This window comes from Lynx canadensis, chromosome A3 (genome assembly GCF_007474595.2).
Source record: "Lynx canadensis isolate LIC74 chromosome A3, mLynCan4.pri.v2, whole genome shotgun sequence".
Lineage (NCBI taxonomy): Eukaryota > Metazoa > Chordata > Mammalia > Carnivora > Felidae > Lynx > Lynx canadensis.
Window position 1 is genome coordinate 119,151,983 of NC_044305.1, and position 17,072 is coordinate 119,169,054.

General features: G+C 41.6%; 1 protein-coding gene, 1 non-coding gene and 1 pseudogene across 2 annotated transcripts in view; 2 read left to right on the forward strand and 1 right to left on the reverse strand.

The window, feature by feature from the left end:
• The first annotated feature begins 1,722 nt into the window (after positions 1-1,722).
• LOC115511422 lies at positions 1,723-1,826 on the forward strand. The gene has a single exon (XR_003968064.1). It is a non-coding gene; the product is annotated as a U6 spliceosomal RNA (small nuclear RNA).
• A 2,363-nt stretch (positions 1,827-4,189) lies between these two features.
• Positions 4,190-5,071, forward strand: LOC115511044 (annotated as a pseudogene).
• Positions 5,072-6,926: 1,855 nt separating this feature from the next.
• The window catches only part of HADHB (hydroxyacyl-CoA dehydrogenase trifunctional multienzyme complex subunit beta), a 40,292-nt gene continuing 30,146 nt past the window's right edge, over positions 6,927-17,072 (reverse strand). Inside the window, exons 8-16 of the mRNA XM_030311490.2 lie at positions 15,900-16,087; positions 15,413-15,593; positions 14,151-14,272; positions 11,478-11,557; positions 11,350-11,397; positions 10,661-10,748; positions 10,263-10,337; positions 9,694-9,858; positions 6,927-8,002 (exon numbers count right to left, since the gene is read on the reverse strand). Of these exons, the coding sequence (XP_030167350.1) occupies positions 7,967-8,002; positions 9,694-9,858; positions 10,263-10,337; positions 10,661-10,748; positions 11,350-11,397; positions 11,478-11,557; positions 14,151-14,272; positions 15,413-15,593; positions 15,900-16,087 (983 nt within the window). The 3' untranslated portion in view covers positions 6,927-7,966. The remainder of the gene's footprint in view (positions 8,003-9,693; positions 9,859-10,262; positions 10,338-10,660; positions 10,749-11,349; positions 11,398-11,477; positions 11,558-14,150; positions 14,273-15,412; positions 15,594-15,899; positions 16,088-17,072) is intronic.

Genomic DNA, 17,072 nt, shown 5'->3' on the forward strand with positions numbered 1-17,072 from the left:
GCTCAGAGCCTGGAGCCTGTTTCCGATTCTGTGTCTCCCTCTCTCTCTGCCCCTCCCCCGTTCATGCTCTGTCTCTCTCTGTCCCAAAAATAAAGAAAAACGAAGAAAAAAAAATTTAAAAGAAAGAGTTCTTCTGAACATTTTGCATATTTAAAAATAGAAACTTGTCAAGCAAAAAAAAAAACAAAAAAAAAAACAAAAAAAAAACACAACAACAAAAAACAAACCCATAAACAAAATACCCCCTGGAATTTAGATTTGTACAGAAGGGTGGACTACATTAGAGGTTCTCGAGGAAGCTTGGACTTCTGTTTTGGGAATCAATTCTGTCTGATGGCTGACAGTTCCCTAAGCGTGGAGGGGGAAAGGGGCTCCTGGTTGAGTTTAGGGCAGGCACAAACATTGCTAACATGTCTAAATGCTTGGTCTCTTTCACAATGATGCATTTCTTTCCAGAGTAGTATTTTTCCTCAGTGTTTTTGTCCTTCATCCCCACATTCTCCCATTTCCACTCAACCAATGATCCCTCTTCATTGAAAGAGCATAACATACCAGTTCAGAGTCCCAGATAAACCACAGCGGACACAGACAGAGGACCTCTGAGTCATCCATTAAGTCCCAGAAGAAGACTGGAGACTCTGCTACGGCTTTTCATTCCTTGAGAGAGACTGGAATTGGAGAGACCTGGAGAAAAAAATTTAAAACGTAAATGAGAAAGGGTAGGGGGAGAAGATAGGCTGAGAATTAGGATTCCCCTCTCTGGAAAGATGGATGCAAAGGTGCAAAGAATGTGTCTGGTTTGCTGGTTGCTGTAGCTTCAGCATCTAAAATATGCTTGACATGTAACAGGCACTCAGTTTAAGTATTTATTGAATGAATGAACTATACAGACCACAGCAAGAACATGGACTTTTGCTCAGAATCAGAGACCATGAGAAGCAAACAGCTGGAGGGCCGGTGAGGGAGGGGAGCACAGGGGGGAAGTGCACTTCTGAAGTGTGAATGAAAGATGAGGGCAAGTCAAGGCTCTCCTCCCAAATGGTTATTTGGTGGAACAAAGGGTCTAATTAAAGTTTTACATGAAAAGGGAGGCACTTAAGTTGGGATCTTTAAGAAGAGCATAAAGGGGGAGAGAGGCAGGCACCTGGGCGGTTCACTGGGTTGAGCATCTGACTTTGGCTCAGGTCCTGATCCAACGGCTTGTGAGTTCCGGCCCCGCCTACGTCGGGCTGTCTGCTGTCGGGGCAGAGCCCGCTTTGGATCCTCTGTCCCCCACTCTTTGTCTCTCCTCCACTTGTACTCTCTCCCTCTCTGTCTCTCAAAAATGAATAAACATTAAAAAAATAGCGTAACCAGTTCGAGGTACCTGAGAACAAACAGCAATGTGTACTTTATTTTTTTTTTAATGTTATTATTTACTTTTGAAGGAGAGAGAGACAGAGCATGAGCAGGGGAGGAGCAGAGAGAAGACACAGAATCCGAAGCAGGATCCAGGCTCTGAGCTGTCAGCACAGAGCCCAATGCAGGGCTCGAACTCACGAACTGTGAGATCATGACCTGAGCCAAAGTCAGACGCTTAACCGACTGAGCCACCCAGGTGCCCCAGCAATGTGTACTTTAGATGGAGGCATCTGTAACCATGACAGCCAAGGGTCGTCTTTTGTAGCAGTCACACTACCGAAAATCGCTCAGTTTCTCTTACGCATAGAATGTTTAGAAACAGTGCTCGCTCCGGCAGCACATATACTAAAATTGAAACCATACAGAGATTAGCACAGCCCCTGTGCAAGGAGGACACACAAATTCGTGCAGCGTTCCAGATTTTTAGAAAGACAGATACCATATGTTTTCACTCATACGTGGATCCTGAGAAACTCAACAGAAGACCATGGGGGAGGGGAAGGGCGAAAAAAAGTTACAGAGAGGGAGGGAGGCAAACCATAAGAGACTCTTAAACACTGAGAACAAACTGAGGGTGGGGAGGGCACTGAGGAGGGCACCTGTTGGGATGAGCACTGGGCATTGTATGGGAACCAATCTGACAATAAATTATATTTAATATAAAAAAAAGAATGTTTAGAAATAGCATATAACTTATGTAAAGCTGGGTGAACGTGACTTAACTGCAGACCTAGAACTTCAGAGACGCCACGAAAGCCCTCTCCAATCCGATCCCACTGCCTCCCGCCCAGAGGTAACTTCTACTCTGAATGTGATCAACGTAACACTAAGAAAAATTTTTTGTGGTGAAACACGGAAAATTTACCACTTTAACCAAGCGTACAGTTGCACAGTGGAAGGTGCATTCACAGTGCTGTGCGACCAATCTCCAGAACTCATCTTTTGAAACTGAAACTCTATACCTATTCAGCAACTCCCCATTCCCCCCACTCCAGTCCCTGGTAACCGTCGTTCTACTTCCTGTCTCAACGAAGGTGACTATTTTGTATACCTTGTAGAAGTAGAACCATACAGTGTTTGTCCTTTGGTGACTGGTTTATTTCACTTAAGGTTCATCCATGTTGTAGCACGTGATAGGACTGCCTCCCTTTTTGAGGCTGAATAGTACTCTACCGTGTGTATACGTATACACACATTCAGCTGTCAATGCACATTCGGGTCGCTTTCCCCTATTGGCTCTTGTGAATAATGCCACTATGAATGTGGGTGCACAAATCCCTGCTTTCAATTCTTTGGGGTACGTACCTAGACATGGAGTTGCTAGATCATATAATAATTCTATTTTTAATCTTTTGAGGAACGATCATACTGTTTTCCATAGCAGCTGGACCATTTTATATTCCCACCAACAGGGTACAAAGGCTCTGGTTTCTCTTACATCCTCACCACCGTGTGCTATTTTCTGTGGGTTTTTTAAAAAAATATTTTTATTTATTTTTGAGAGAGAGAGCAAGCGAGCGAGCGAGCAGGGAAGGGGCACAGAGGGAGACACAGATTCAGAAGCAGGATCTAGGCTCTGACCTGTCAGCACAGAGTCCGACGCGGGGCTTGAACTCACAAACTACAAGATCATAACCTGAGCCGAAGCCAGATGCTCAATAGACTGAGCCACCCAGGTGCCCCTATTTTCTGGTTTTTTGATAACAGGTATCCTGATGGATGTGAGGTGGTATCTCGGTGTAGTTTTGATTAATGATGTTGAACTAGTTGACTAGTGATATTGAACATCTTTTCATGTGCTTATCGGTCATCTGTATATATTTTTTAGAGAAAGGCCTATTTAAATCCTTTGCCCATTTTTAAACTGGGTTATTTCTTGGTTGTTGAGTTGTACGAGTTCTTTGTATGTTTTGGATATTATCAGATATATGACTTGCAAATATTTTCTCCCATAGGTTGCCCTTTGATGCACAGAAATTTTTTATTTTTTAAATTTTTTAACGTTTATTTATTTTTGAGACAGAGAGAGACAGAGCATGAACAGGGGAGGGGCAGAGAGAGAGGGAGACACAGAATCTGAAACAGGCTCCAGGCTCTGAGCTGTCAGCACAGAGCCTGACGCAGGGCTTGAACTCACGGACCATGAGATCATGACCTGAGCCGAAGCCGGATGCCTAACCAACTGAGCCACCCAGGCGCCCCTGATGCACAGAAATTTTTAATTTTGATGAAGTCCAACCTATTTAGTTGCTGTTGTTGCCAGTGTTTTTGGTGTCACGGCCAAGAAAGTATTGCCAAATCTAATGTCATGTAGCTTTTCCTGTTTTCTTCTAAGAAGTTTATCAAATTAGCTCTTATGTTTAGGTCTTTGATTCACTTTGAGTTAATTTTTGTACATGGTGTAAGGTAAGGGTCCAACGTTCATTCTTTTGCAGGTGGCCCATTTTCCCAACACCATTTGCGGACAAGACTGTCCTTTCTCCATTAAACGGTCTTAGCACTCTTGCCAAAAATCATTGGACCACATCAGATTTATTTCTGGGCTTAAACAAAAACCAACTTATCTCCAGAAGGTTCTCCTTGGGCCAGTGATGGGGCTCAGCCCTGCTGCCCCCTCCAGCCGCCCCTCCACTGACTGCCTCTGCTGGGTTCTGTGCTCGCTGAAGAAGCTGAACAGGCGAGAGGAGTCTCTTCCCTTGGGCGCATGGGCCCCAGTTAGCAGGGGCTTTGGGTCCTAACACCACAGCTGATGGCTGCAGGGGAGGGAGACCAGAATACTCCTTTAGAAATGAGTTGCACAACTGACAAGGCACTCACTGATGCTGATGTTCTTGCTGAAAGACTGAGAGATCATGATGACGCAGCAGAATCTCCGACCGAGCAAACCACCGCTCTCAACAAGTGAGCAGACGTGATGAGCAGGATCAGGAAGAAATTCAAGAGCTTAACGAAGTTGCAAGGCATCGGCCACAGTCTGCGTTGGTTATGGGAATCCAGCAAGAAAGCAGACAAATCAGAGAAGTACAACCAAAGAACAAAGAATTGCATACATCTCTGGAAGAACATCCATAGTTAGACTGCTAACGGCTAGCAAAAAAGATGATCTGGATATAATGATGAAGTCAAAAGAGCAAAACTCCCAGACTGACATGGGTTGTTGTAACAGCTCTGGAGTCTTCCTTGATGCATCTTGACACATCTTTGAAACATCGCAACATGGACGGGAGAGGAGGCACTTGGAAGCAAATCAGAAATTCCAACTGCATGTTGATCAGATAACGGAAATGACAGCAGTAACGAGGAAAGCCATTGAAACTGAAAAGCAACAGGGGTGCAAGGTACTGGAACAAATATTTCAACTCGAACAAGAAAACAAAGGCTTGAGAGAGATCCTTCACAGGAGTGCATGAGCGGGGGAGGGGCAGAAAGGGAGAGAATCCCAACTCAGGGTTGAGCCCACAAACTGTGAGATGATGACCTGAGCCTTAATCAAGAGTCAGAGGCTTAACCGACTGAGCCACCCAGGTGCCATTTTTGAACCTTAGGAAAGATGTGTCTGAAAGTCCATCTTTGACAGTGACCAGTAGCAACCAGAGTCTGAGGAAGAGCTGAAGAGCCTGTAAGTCTTTGAGTTTCATATACTTCAGATGGTCACTGGGACTGGTCTACTAAAGTGAATGAGTTAACAGAAAAATCAATCTCAAGCTATGCTTTTTTTTTTCCCTATAGTACGTACACTGGATTGGCAATGACATTTTCTTTTTTACTATTTTAGAGACAGAGAGAGAAAATGCAAGTGAGCAGAAAAGAGTGGCAGAGGGAGGGAGGGAGGGGGAGAGAGAGAGAAAGAGAGAGAATCCTACGTAGGCTCCATACTCAGTGTGGAGCCCAATGCTCAATCCTATGACCCTGGGGTCACGACCTGAGCCAGAGGCAAGAGCTGATGCTCAACTAAGCCACCCAGGCGCGCCTGTAAGTATTCATTTGATTTTTTACAAAATATGTATCTAGTATGTACATTTTTAAAAGCCACTAGAAATAGAAACGGACTTTAACATCAACTGAAATCTAAACTTTTCTTATTTTGTGATTATAGGATTAAAGAGGATAAAGAGGTAAAAAACAAAACACCATTATTTCCAGATCTTTCCACTAATGTCCTTTTTCTGTTTCAAATCCAACCCATGATACCATAGTACATTTGTCATGTCTCCCTAGCTTCCTCTGGTCCGAGTTTCTCCGTATTCTCTTATTTTTTGTGAACTTGATAGTTTTGAACACATTCTGTGCAGATGTCCCTCAGTTTGTGTTGCATGTTTTTTTTATGACCCAACTGGGCTAATGGGTATTTGGAAAGAATACCCCTGAAGTGAAGTGCCCCTTTGATCACATTATGCCGGAAGTATGTGGTATCTACATGCCAGCACTGATGTTAACCTTGGCCACTTAGTGAAATTAGTGCTTGCCATGTTTCTCCACTGTAAAGATGCCTTGTTTTCCCTTCTCATACTCTATTTGCTGGAGTTGAGACATGAAGTCCAGCCCACACTCAACCGAGGATGGACATGTCCCACTTCCTGGAGCACAGAGTCTACACGTATTATTTGGAATTCTTCTGTATGAAAGACCTCTTTTCTCTTCCCTTAACTGTTTTAGAAAACATTTTTATCTCATACGTAGGCATCTCAGAAACAGACTTAAGTTTTGCCTGTTTTTGAACCTGTCCTGTCAATGAACATTTGTTATTTACAATATTTTGCTATTAAAGAACAATGGTGCTATGCACTCTCTTGCACACGTCTCCTGGCATTCCTGTGCTGGGTCACAGACCGTGTGTTCTATTCAAATGTGCAAGATGCCAAGCTGTTTTCCAAGTGGTTCATATCAATTTGTATTCTCACCAGTGGTGTGTGATCATTCCTATTGTTCCACATCCTCATCAACACCTGATATTGAGTCTTCATTTTTCCTGATGGGTGTAAAAGAATAGCTCATTATGATCCTAATTTGATTTTTCATTACTAATGAGCCTCTTTTCATGTTTATTCTCCATTTCTACATTATTTTCTAAAAAATGCCGGTTCATATCTTTTGCCCATTATTTTGTAAGTCATCTTTCTTCTTTCTGATGTATGGGAATTCTTCATATAACCTGGATCCCTTGAAAGATAGATCTATATCAGGGTGACATAGATTGTGAGAGAGAGAGACGTATCTCCTTTGTAGGATGTATCTTATCTTTGTCCCTTTTGTGGTTTGTCTTTCCATTCTGTCACATAAACAAAAGTTCTTATTTCAACATAGGCATTTTTTTTTTTTAAGGTTTATTTTTGAGAAAGACAGAGCGCAAACGGCGGGCAGGCGGGGGGGAGGGGCGGCAAAGAGAGAGAAGGAGACAGAACCCGCAGCAGGTTCCAGCCTGGAGCTGTCAGCAGAGCCCAGCGTGGGGCTCGAACCCATGAACTGTGAGACCATCACTTGAGCCAAAGTCGGACACTTAACTAACTGAGCCCCCCAGGCACCCGTCTTTTAAAAAGGTTTTTAATGTTTTTATTTATAAAATTTCTTTACACTTGACTTAAATCGTGGCAGAGACATCTCCAAACAGTGAAATAAATTTACCCCCAAGGAGCAATGGGGAAAAAAGTGTTATTCTAAAACGTGTTTTTTTTTTTTTTTTTTTTTTTTTTTTTTAACATTTATTTTTGAGAGACAGAGCATGAGCAGGGGAGGGGCAGAGAGAGAGGGAGACACAGAATCAGAAGCAGCCTCCAGGGTCTGAGCTGTCAGCACAGAGCCCAACGCGGGGCTCAAACCCAACGAACCGTGGGATCGTAACCTGAGCAGAAGTCGGATGCTCAACCGAATGAGCCACCCAGGAGTCCCAAAAAGGTGTTATTCTAAAGCAGGACCCTCTTTATACCCCTAGCAGCCACATGACTGACTAAAATGGCTAAAAGTTACAAATGAGTAATTAAAGGCAAAATCTGCCCCCAGGCCAAGGGAACCACCCTTTACCTCTGGTAAAAACTAAGGCAAACAGTTCTTCAATACTCCCTCACTTTATTAAGTGTAACAAGGTACTTATATATCTAAACATTTACTGTAAGTTTTCAGTGACATTTAAACTCTGAATTACCTTTCCATAATTAAGTTTCTTTAGGCACATTGGTTTGTATTTTATAGAAAACACACATCTTTAGGTCACAAATAGGAAGGAGTATACTTTGCAAATGTTACAAAGATGATTCCAAATCTCAGAAAACCTCTCTCCTGAATTGCAACCACTCATTTAAGTATTTAACGAAAATAGAGCCCCCAAACAACTGTTTAAACATAACACTGAGAGATTCTGCTGATTAAGAAATCCCTGAAAGAGTAGTAAGCCGTGATTACTGGAAAGCTCAGAATACTAGCAAGGCTTAATTGCAAAGTATTGAACAGAAGGCCACAAATTGTCTTTTCCTAAGAGGAGATAGGAACTAAGGATGTCAGTTAGTAATGCATTGGAATGGCATTGCCTAGTGCGAGTGTTGCGCAGAAACTCCAGGTCACCTCTCCTTTATTATTTTGGATAAGCTTCCACTATCATCGCATGGCCCTGTAAAGGAGAAAAAAAAAGAGCTCCGTTAGAGCAACGGAAGGCAATGAATCCAGCCAGTCCTGAGGCAAAAGGGAACAATGGGAAAAGTACGGGCTTTGGAGTCCAATCCTGGGCCTGCCTTTCAAACACTGTGTGATCTTGTGTGTGTATGGGCAAGGGGAGTGTTGCCACTGGCATCTAGTGGGTAGAGATCCCGCTAAACATCCTACAACACGGAACACAACCCCCCCATAACAAATAATTATCTGGCCCCAAATGTTAATAGAGACAACGCTGAGACACTCTATTCTATATCCACAATGTGGGATTCCTCCTCTGGTCTCCCAGTCACATTTGCATCACTTATTTGGCTCTTGATGAAACAATGCCAAGTTTAATCTACTTTTTAATCATCTCCTCTCGCCTTCACCAGACTGTAAACTTCTAGAAGAAAGGTACCGGGTGGTATTCTTCATTCATCCACAAAAGCATCCGGTATTGGGTTTTACTCTGTGTGCTAGGTGAACAACCAGGGAGCACACACTAGAAACCACAAGACACTAACCCACGTGGGCTGCCCACCCCGCACGATACTGTGCCCTCGTTATCTCCCTCAGTTAAACCTGGCACAGACAGATGGCGGGGGGAGGGGGGGGCTCCAGTCCTGACTATGGTTTTCTCTGTACAAAGGTACACAGACTGAAAAGTGCTTTTCATCATGAAGTCTGAAATACTCTAGCCTACAAATAACTGACCCCTTGTTTCTTCAGTTTCTGAGATAGGTCATAAATAAAGGCTTTTAAATGCAAGATGTTTAAACTTTTATATAGCTTATTATTTATCTTGATCAGCAACAGAAAGTTTCTGTAATCTGGAAGAAAACCAGATCTGTTTCCTTCAGACTGGGGACAAAAAGATTACAATCAGCCCTCCTTTTGGATTTTATTCCCAGAGTGAAATGCCATATGTAGCAGGTAGGAAGTTGTGTCTGTAATGCAAGTAAGGCCAATGAAAGAAATCTGTAGAATAACAAATTCCCCCCAAATAAACAGCAATAAGTTACCCAGCAGTAAATTAATTTTCTAATTAAGGTATAATTCAGTTTTCAGGAAAGATAATTTACTTTTCGGAGAGATTTTATAAATATGACCTCAGGGTGACTAGATAAATGAGTAAAATTTTATCTAAAAAAAAAAAATTTTTTTAAGTTTAAGACAGAGACAGTGCAACTGGGGGAGGAGCAGAGAGAGAAGTAGAGAGAGGATCGCTCTTCGCACTCAGCACAGAGGCCGATGTGGGGCTTGAACCCACGAAACCATGAGATCATGACCTGAGCTGAAACCAAGAGTCAGACGCTTAACCGACTAAACCACTCAGGTGCCCTGACTCTCATTTTTTTCTACACGCTTTTTGTATATAGAAACATAATGAGGATGTATTCCTTTGAAAATTAAAAAATATATATAAACATTATTTTAGGAATAGAAATAGCTCGAGTTTAAAAACTATCTTCCTTCCAAAGTACTATCAAGAATTAAAGTTGTACCCTCCTCCCTCAAAATAGGCTGCTTTTTTTTAGTTGTCTGTCATCAGAAATACTGCTCTAAGGATGTTTCAAAGTGAACCAAATGAAACGTGCTTGGAATGAGCTGGTTTGGTTTCCAAGAAAATGACTTTCCAGAAGCACCTCTGAAGCTGCTGTGACATACCTGCCCTCCAGCGGCACAGGCAGCCACCAAGCCATACTGGCCTCCCTCCTTCCGTAATCTGTTGGCAGCTGCCATGACCAACCGGCAGCCAGTAGCTCCAAATGGGTGTCCCAGGGACAGCGATCCACCCCAGTTGTTAAACTTCTCCAAAGGAGGTGACCCAACCTGGCTCCCACAAAAACAGACACAAATATAATGATGAGTTTACTTAAGGTTAAGAATCAGGCCAGACTCCTAGCAAGAGGAAGGTAACAGAGATGGAGAAAATGACTAACTTGAGACACGTCACGTATTACTTTATCGTAAAGAAAGAAATTCTAGGTCAATTCTGAAAGCCACTGTCTATTTACCTTCACCTAACACCAGAACTAGAACAACAAAAGACAATATAGAATTTTACTTTCATTTTTTCTAAAGATTTCCAGGAACTATTTTCCAACTAAGAAATAAATACATTTAATAAAATAAAAAATTCTTCATAAAAAGGAATTGTTTTCCCCTTCATATTTTTATTAACAGCCCAAATATTACTGTGCTTTGGAAATTCAAGCATACTTTTAATCACTTACCTTGGTTTTTCTACCCATGTAATTTTGTGCAAACCAATCAGAATCCATGGCTTTAAAATTAGCCAAAATCTGACCCTACAAGGGAAAGGACCTTGTTATTAATGTCCCTTGACATTAAAGTTGAGCAAATCTTTACATCAGTTTTCAGTGAAATCTTCCTAAGGAAACATTTGCTTCTTTTGAAGGGCCTCTAAGAGATCACAGCAAAAGGTATATCTTCAAAACTGCACGACTGGATTCCCCCCATTTAACACCCCTTCCAACAGTATAGTCAGTATTTCAAATATAAAGCTCTACTTGTGTTTCATAACACTATCATAAAACACACTTGGATCTCCCCAACACAATACATTTTTTATGATTACAGTCCTTTGATATGTATCTTTTAAGTGACTTACTGAGAATGCTTCATGAAATTCAAAAGCATCGATATCAGTCATTGTTAATCCTGCCCTTTCCAGAACTTTTGGAGTAGCGTAAGTTGGTCTAAAAAGAAAAAATAAGTAATGTGTTAAAAGTTTAATTTTTTAATCTAAGAACTCCTTATTCTCCAAGGTGAGTTTTACATAAGGTATTATCGTGCCCTCCACTCATTCACTGCTTCTGTACAAATATTAAGTATTGGGGACACAATAGTGAACTAAACAGACATAGCCTCTCTCCTTACAAAGTTTACATTCTAGAGTCAGGGATATAGCTAATAAACAAACTATGAAAGAGATGGGCAAACAAATAATGTGAAGAATTAGAAAAACACAGAGCTGTGAGGGATGGGAAGACAGTCTAAACACCAGGAGGCTTTCATAAAAGGCCATTATAAAGACTATGTAGCAATATGAAAAAATGCTTATGACACCTTAATGAAAAAAGAATACATTATATATATATGTAGAAATGTATACGAAAAAGAGGGAAAAAAATCCAAAACTGTAAAATAATATACCAACATAAAGGATTATTTTTAAGAATCCAACACACAAAACAATTATGAACTCAGAACTTAATGTACTTTAAAATCTATATAATAAATGTGGGTAATCAAATACTTCTAATGATAGTCCTAGGATATTTCTACACTGTTACCTACCCAAGTAAAAGTTGATCTTTTGGATCCTGAGACACATACACAAAATCCCTAGGTAAAAAACAGAGGGGTTAGCTCCAGTAATAAAATAAAGAAACCGAGGCGGCCATTTATTTGAACATTTACTTTACCTCAAATATGCCTTTGGCTTATAACCCATGGCCAGAGCTTTCTCCTCTGCCATTATCAGCATTGCAGATGCACCATCAGTCTGAAATGTTAAGCAGAACAATAACATTAAATTCTTCAGCCTTTCTGGAAGTCTCTGTACAACCATTTTCTATGTAGTGTTCCTGAATCTATCAACTAATTACACTGTATACAGAGATTTTATAAAACAAAACTATTTTCATTTTATCCATAATTAATGGGCGACCCAAATACACACACTGACCCATTGTTTTAAGGAAGAGGGTAGAAAAACCTGTCCAAAAGTACCATCGTTATCAAAATGGACAAAGAGAATAGGTAACATGAGAAGTATGTATTCATAATAAACTTAAGCCAAAAGATTTTTGCTTTTGGCACAGAATATGAGAAATCTTATGAATTAAAATAGTCTCTCATTTACTTACTTATTTTTACATTTTATAGACTGTTTCTGAACTTGTTTCCTGCCTGTGGAAGGAAACACAGGCTTCGAGGTGATATGAAAGAAACAGGCAGGCCGCTGAGAACATTAGAACCATGGTCTTTCCTCTCTGGACACACCCCATATACTTCTTACCAACTGAGAAATCAAGTTGAGAGACAAAGAGCTACCACTGAAAAAAAGCCTTATACCATGACTAAAAGAAAGCTCAAAAAAAAAAAAAAAAAAAAAATCCAGGGGCACCTAGGTGGTTCAGTTGTTTAAGTGTTCAACTTCAGCTCAGGTCATGATCTCATGGTTCATGAGTTTGAGCCCCACGTTGGGCTCTGTGCTGACAGCTGGAGCCTGCTTCGGATTCTGTGTCTCCCTTTCTCTTTGTCCCTCCCCTGCTCGCCCTCTCTTTCTCTCAAAAATAAACATTAAAAAGAAAAAAAAAATCCAAAACCCACTACTTCGGAGTTTGCAACATAAGAACAATTTCTACCACATTCTATGATATTATTTTAACTTAGTAACCCTGAAATCACGATGGAAAGAACAATTTCTACCACATTCTATGATATTATTTTAACTTAGTAACCCTGAAGTCACGGTGGAGCTACCTTACCACCAACAGAGGAGCCATAAGGTCTGGAAACAGCGGTGACCATACATAATAATGATTTATGGACATTACATTAATATGTTCAATGTGCCATTGTGCAAAGTTACAATGAATGTGGTGCATCAACACATTGCCCAAAACCCACCTATCTGTGATGTGCTGCCTCTGATGATTTGCATTTCTGACTTCCAATGACTAAACCTGCCCCTTTAGCACACACCAGAAGTAATCAAGGAAGTTCAGATCTGGCAAGAGTATAGCCCACCCCATATGGCCCTATCATTCAATTTGGTGGTGGAAATGATTATCTAACCAGTCCTTCACTGCTCACGCCTAACAAGATGGTGGCGTACCATCCTGCTGGAACCATTCCAGGCACCCCTCCCCTAGCCCAAGAGTGGGCGTTAAGTAGTCACTTAACAAGGTCAAACATGTCAACATGTACCCATGTTACCCATGCAGGTAAGGAAGATACATTGTAAAAGAAATGCTGACCAGCTAGACTCTATCCAGAGGACTATACCCCAAGGTGGTAGGAGAAAAGAAACCACATCTTATGAGCAGAAACAGAATCAAAGGGATGTTTAGTTAAGGAGGAGCCAAAAAACAAGGAAGGATATGAAGCTATATGCTGATAAATAAAACCACCACCCCAAGAAATGAAGGTAGATATACTTATTCTATAGGTTTTATAGGAAAACGCTTATAGAAATCGCTTATAGTAACGTAACTGGGGACCAGTATAGAGCATCATTTTCTTTTTTTTTTTTAATTTTTTTTTCAACGTTTTTTATTTATTTTTGGGACAGAGAGAGACAGAGCATGAACGGGGGAGGGGCAGAGAGAGAGGGAGACACAGAATCGGAAACAGGCTCCAGGCTCTGAGCCATCAGCCCAGAGCCTGACGTGGGGCTCGAACTCACGGACCGCGAGATCGTGACCTGGCTGAAGTCGGACGCGTAACCGACTGCGCCACCCAGGCGCCCCTAGAGCATCATTTTCTAACAAGCGGAGCTAAAAGATAACTTGTCACACTCTCTGCCTACTTTCCACATCTCATACAACTCCTCAAATTCACATCCTATGCTCCAACCAAGCTTTTCCCCAAAGAAACCCTCGCTCTCATACCTCTTTGCTGTTCCCCTTGCCTAGAATGCATTTATTACACTTCTTGAACTGGCTTGTACCCTTCCTTCAAGATTTGCTGCTCAGATGCTACCTCCTCTACGGAGCCTCTCTGACTCCTCCCGTGTGCGTCTTCTCTGTTAGCCTGCGCTTACAACCTCCATCGCATCTTCTCCTGGCATTATCATCACTGGCCTTTCTACCCCCAGTGCCTAGGAGAGCTAATCAGAGCTTCCTGACTGGTTAAATGCCTGAAGTGAACAGCTTTTTGTATCAGAATGGTGGCTAGATTAGGTGACTGTGAAGGCCTTAAAACTAGGCTTCTTTTTGTTTTTTTAATAATCCCATTTTAATATTTTTATAATGAATAACTTAGATGTTTACGCCTCTATAATACATATAAATAGATCTATTGTAGGCTTTTCTACTGAAAGGCCACAGATACAAAAGTCACTAGTAAACACATAGAGCACACATAATTACCAGGAAAGAAGAATTTGCAGCCGTCACTGTGCCATAGGGCTTGATGAATGCAGGTTTTAGTTTGGCCATCTGCTCCAGAGACGAAGGACGAATGCCATTATCTTTGGTAACTGTATCTTTTCCTAAAAGAAACATGAACTTTTTAACTCTAAAGAAGTACAAGCTTTATATATCTTCTCCAGAGAAATGTTTTAAAAACTATAAGAACAAATGAAATGTAACCCATAGCTATTTACTAAAAAGAAAATCTTTTACAGTTATTAAGATGTCATCGAATCTTAATCAATACTTTGTTTTAGATTTTTTTTTTTTTTTAAGTAATCTTTATCCCTAACATGGGGCTTGAACCTACAACCCTGAGATCAAGAGTAGCATGCTCTACCAACTGAGCCAGTCAGGCACCCCTGAACTATATTTTTAAGACATCTGGGAAATAATCTAAATGATCTAACAAAAGGACACCCTACTTTCTTTTTTTTTTTAAATGTTCATTTATTTTTGAGAGAGACAGAGTATGAGCGGGGAAGGGGCAGAGAGAGGGAGACACAGAATCCGAAGCAGGCTCCAGGCTCTGAGCTGTCAGCACAGAGCCCGATGCGGGGCTCGAACTCACGAACCGTGAGATCACAACCTGAGCTGAAGTTAGACGTTTAACCGACTAAGCCACCCAGGTGCCCAGGACACCCTACTTTCTTGAGGTATTTATTCACATTTGGCTATTCTTCTATTCAGAAATCACATGAATGAAGAATTTTTAAATGGGCATCTACATAAAAACTAAAATACAGCAGGAAGACGTAAAAGCAGACTCTTATGAAAACTTCTCTTTAAAATGTTGTAGAGCACCTGGGTGGCTCAATTGGTTAAATGTCTGACTCTTGGTTTCGGCTCAGGTCATGCTCACGGTTGTGAGATCAAGCCCCACCCCTTGCACTCTTCTGCACTGGCAGTGCAGAGCCTGCTTGGGATTCATTGTCTCCTTCCCTCCCCCTCTCTCTCTCCCCCTCCGCCCCCACCCCCACTTGTGCACATGCTCTCTGTCAAAATAAATAAACATTAAAAAAAATAAAATATTGACCTATTACAACATAAATCGAACCTTGACCCATGTTTAAAAGTGAGTGTTCTGGAAACAGAACCAACATACTTACTGAGAAGTCATTTGGGGCTTTTGGAGTTTCAGAAGCGATTCAGAACTCTCAGAACTCCCTAACAGGTGGCACGAAGCATCCTCCTTTATAAAGCTGAGGAAACCATTTTACCTGGTACTTTGAAGGGCACAACATCAGACAGGAGTCCTTCATCCTGGGCCTTCTTGGCCAGGCTGTGAGAGCGCAGCGCGTACTCATCCTGGTCCAGTCGAGAAACAGCAAAGGCAGCGGCCAGTCGGTCTGCAGAGTGGCCCATGGTCTCACTGGTGGAGAACTCGGCCACCGCAGGGAGCTGGGGAAGGGAACGTACAGGATCAGGTACGCTGTCAACAGGTGTTATACCATGCCCAGGGTTATCTGGGAAAGTCAAGACCAAGACAGGAGAAGCTTTTTGTGAGCAGGGCGTCTCTCAGGAGGGCTTACAAATTCAAATTTTCTAAGCACCATCTTTTTTCCCCATCTTGAGCAAATAATTAACCTTTCCCTGTAACTAATAGAATCTACAAATGAGCATAACCGACCGTATAACCAATTATGTATCTTTGCAGTGGGATGCTTTGGAAGCACAGGTCTTTACATAAGAGGTCCCAAGTCTTACCTCAGGTGACAGGAAATTCAATCTGAATTTAGAGATTAAAGACAGCCGCTGACCCAGAGTCTTGGCCTTATTGAGATCAAGCAACATCTTCCTCATTTTCCTTGAATGACGAATAGGGATATCAGACATTAACTCTACACCACCTGCCACGACCACATCGCACTGCCCGGAGGCGATCAAGCCAACACCTACAGGGCACAGGTTACAGGAACATGAGCATCTTTTGCAGAAATTAACAGACCACTGATAATTGAAGCTTCTTGATTAAATTCCTGTTGTATGACAGTTATCAGCATTCTATAACATGTGTAATTACGATTTTAACTTTTTCAGAGGGATTAAGATAATTTTTTTGAATGACTAAAACTGTATTTCAATGCACTAGAGAAAAACAAGTTTCATTCAGTCCATATGGACAACAGCTTCTGGAAATATCCACTGGACCAACCCTCAAATCAGTCTAAACCAGAACATTCTGCATATTTTACAAACTCCCAGCTTTAGTTTTCAGAAAGATTTTTATCCCTACAACAGGAATTTTTACTACAAGCTAGAGAAAGTCTAGCTTTTGAAGATGTAAGGCAGCCTCTGCTCCTCTTTCTGGCCACTGGCGAGTATTTTGTTGCTCTATCTGGAAGTTGTCACATGCTTCATACAGTGGTGAATGCCCCCAATCACAGCCTGTGGCATCATTTTCTGCCACTCATGAGGCAGGCTGCAACCTGGCCTTGATGTTACTAAAAGAGCACAGTCATCTTTCAGGTTTCGGTCTTTGCACAACAGGCACTGCCACTGCAAAATGTCCCACTATTTTGCTAGAGTTTGTCAGGAGAATTTGTAACTAATTATTAAAATTCCACAGGTGTGGGGAGAAAGCAGAGGAAAGAGTCTGTACTTCTTACACAGTGATTTATCACTTGGGCCACAACCTTCATGGGGGTGTATTCGACTCCCCTAACTTAACCATTTTTTTTCTAATTTTTTTTTTTTAATGTTTATTTATTTTTGAGAGGAGAGGGGAGCAGAGAGAGAGAGAGAGAGGGAGACAAAGAATCCGAAGCAGGCTGCAGGCTCTGAGCTGTCAGCACAGAGCCCAATGCAAGGCCTGAACCCATGGACCGTGAGATCATGACCTGAGCCAAAGTCAGATGCTTAACTGACTGAGCCACCCAG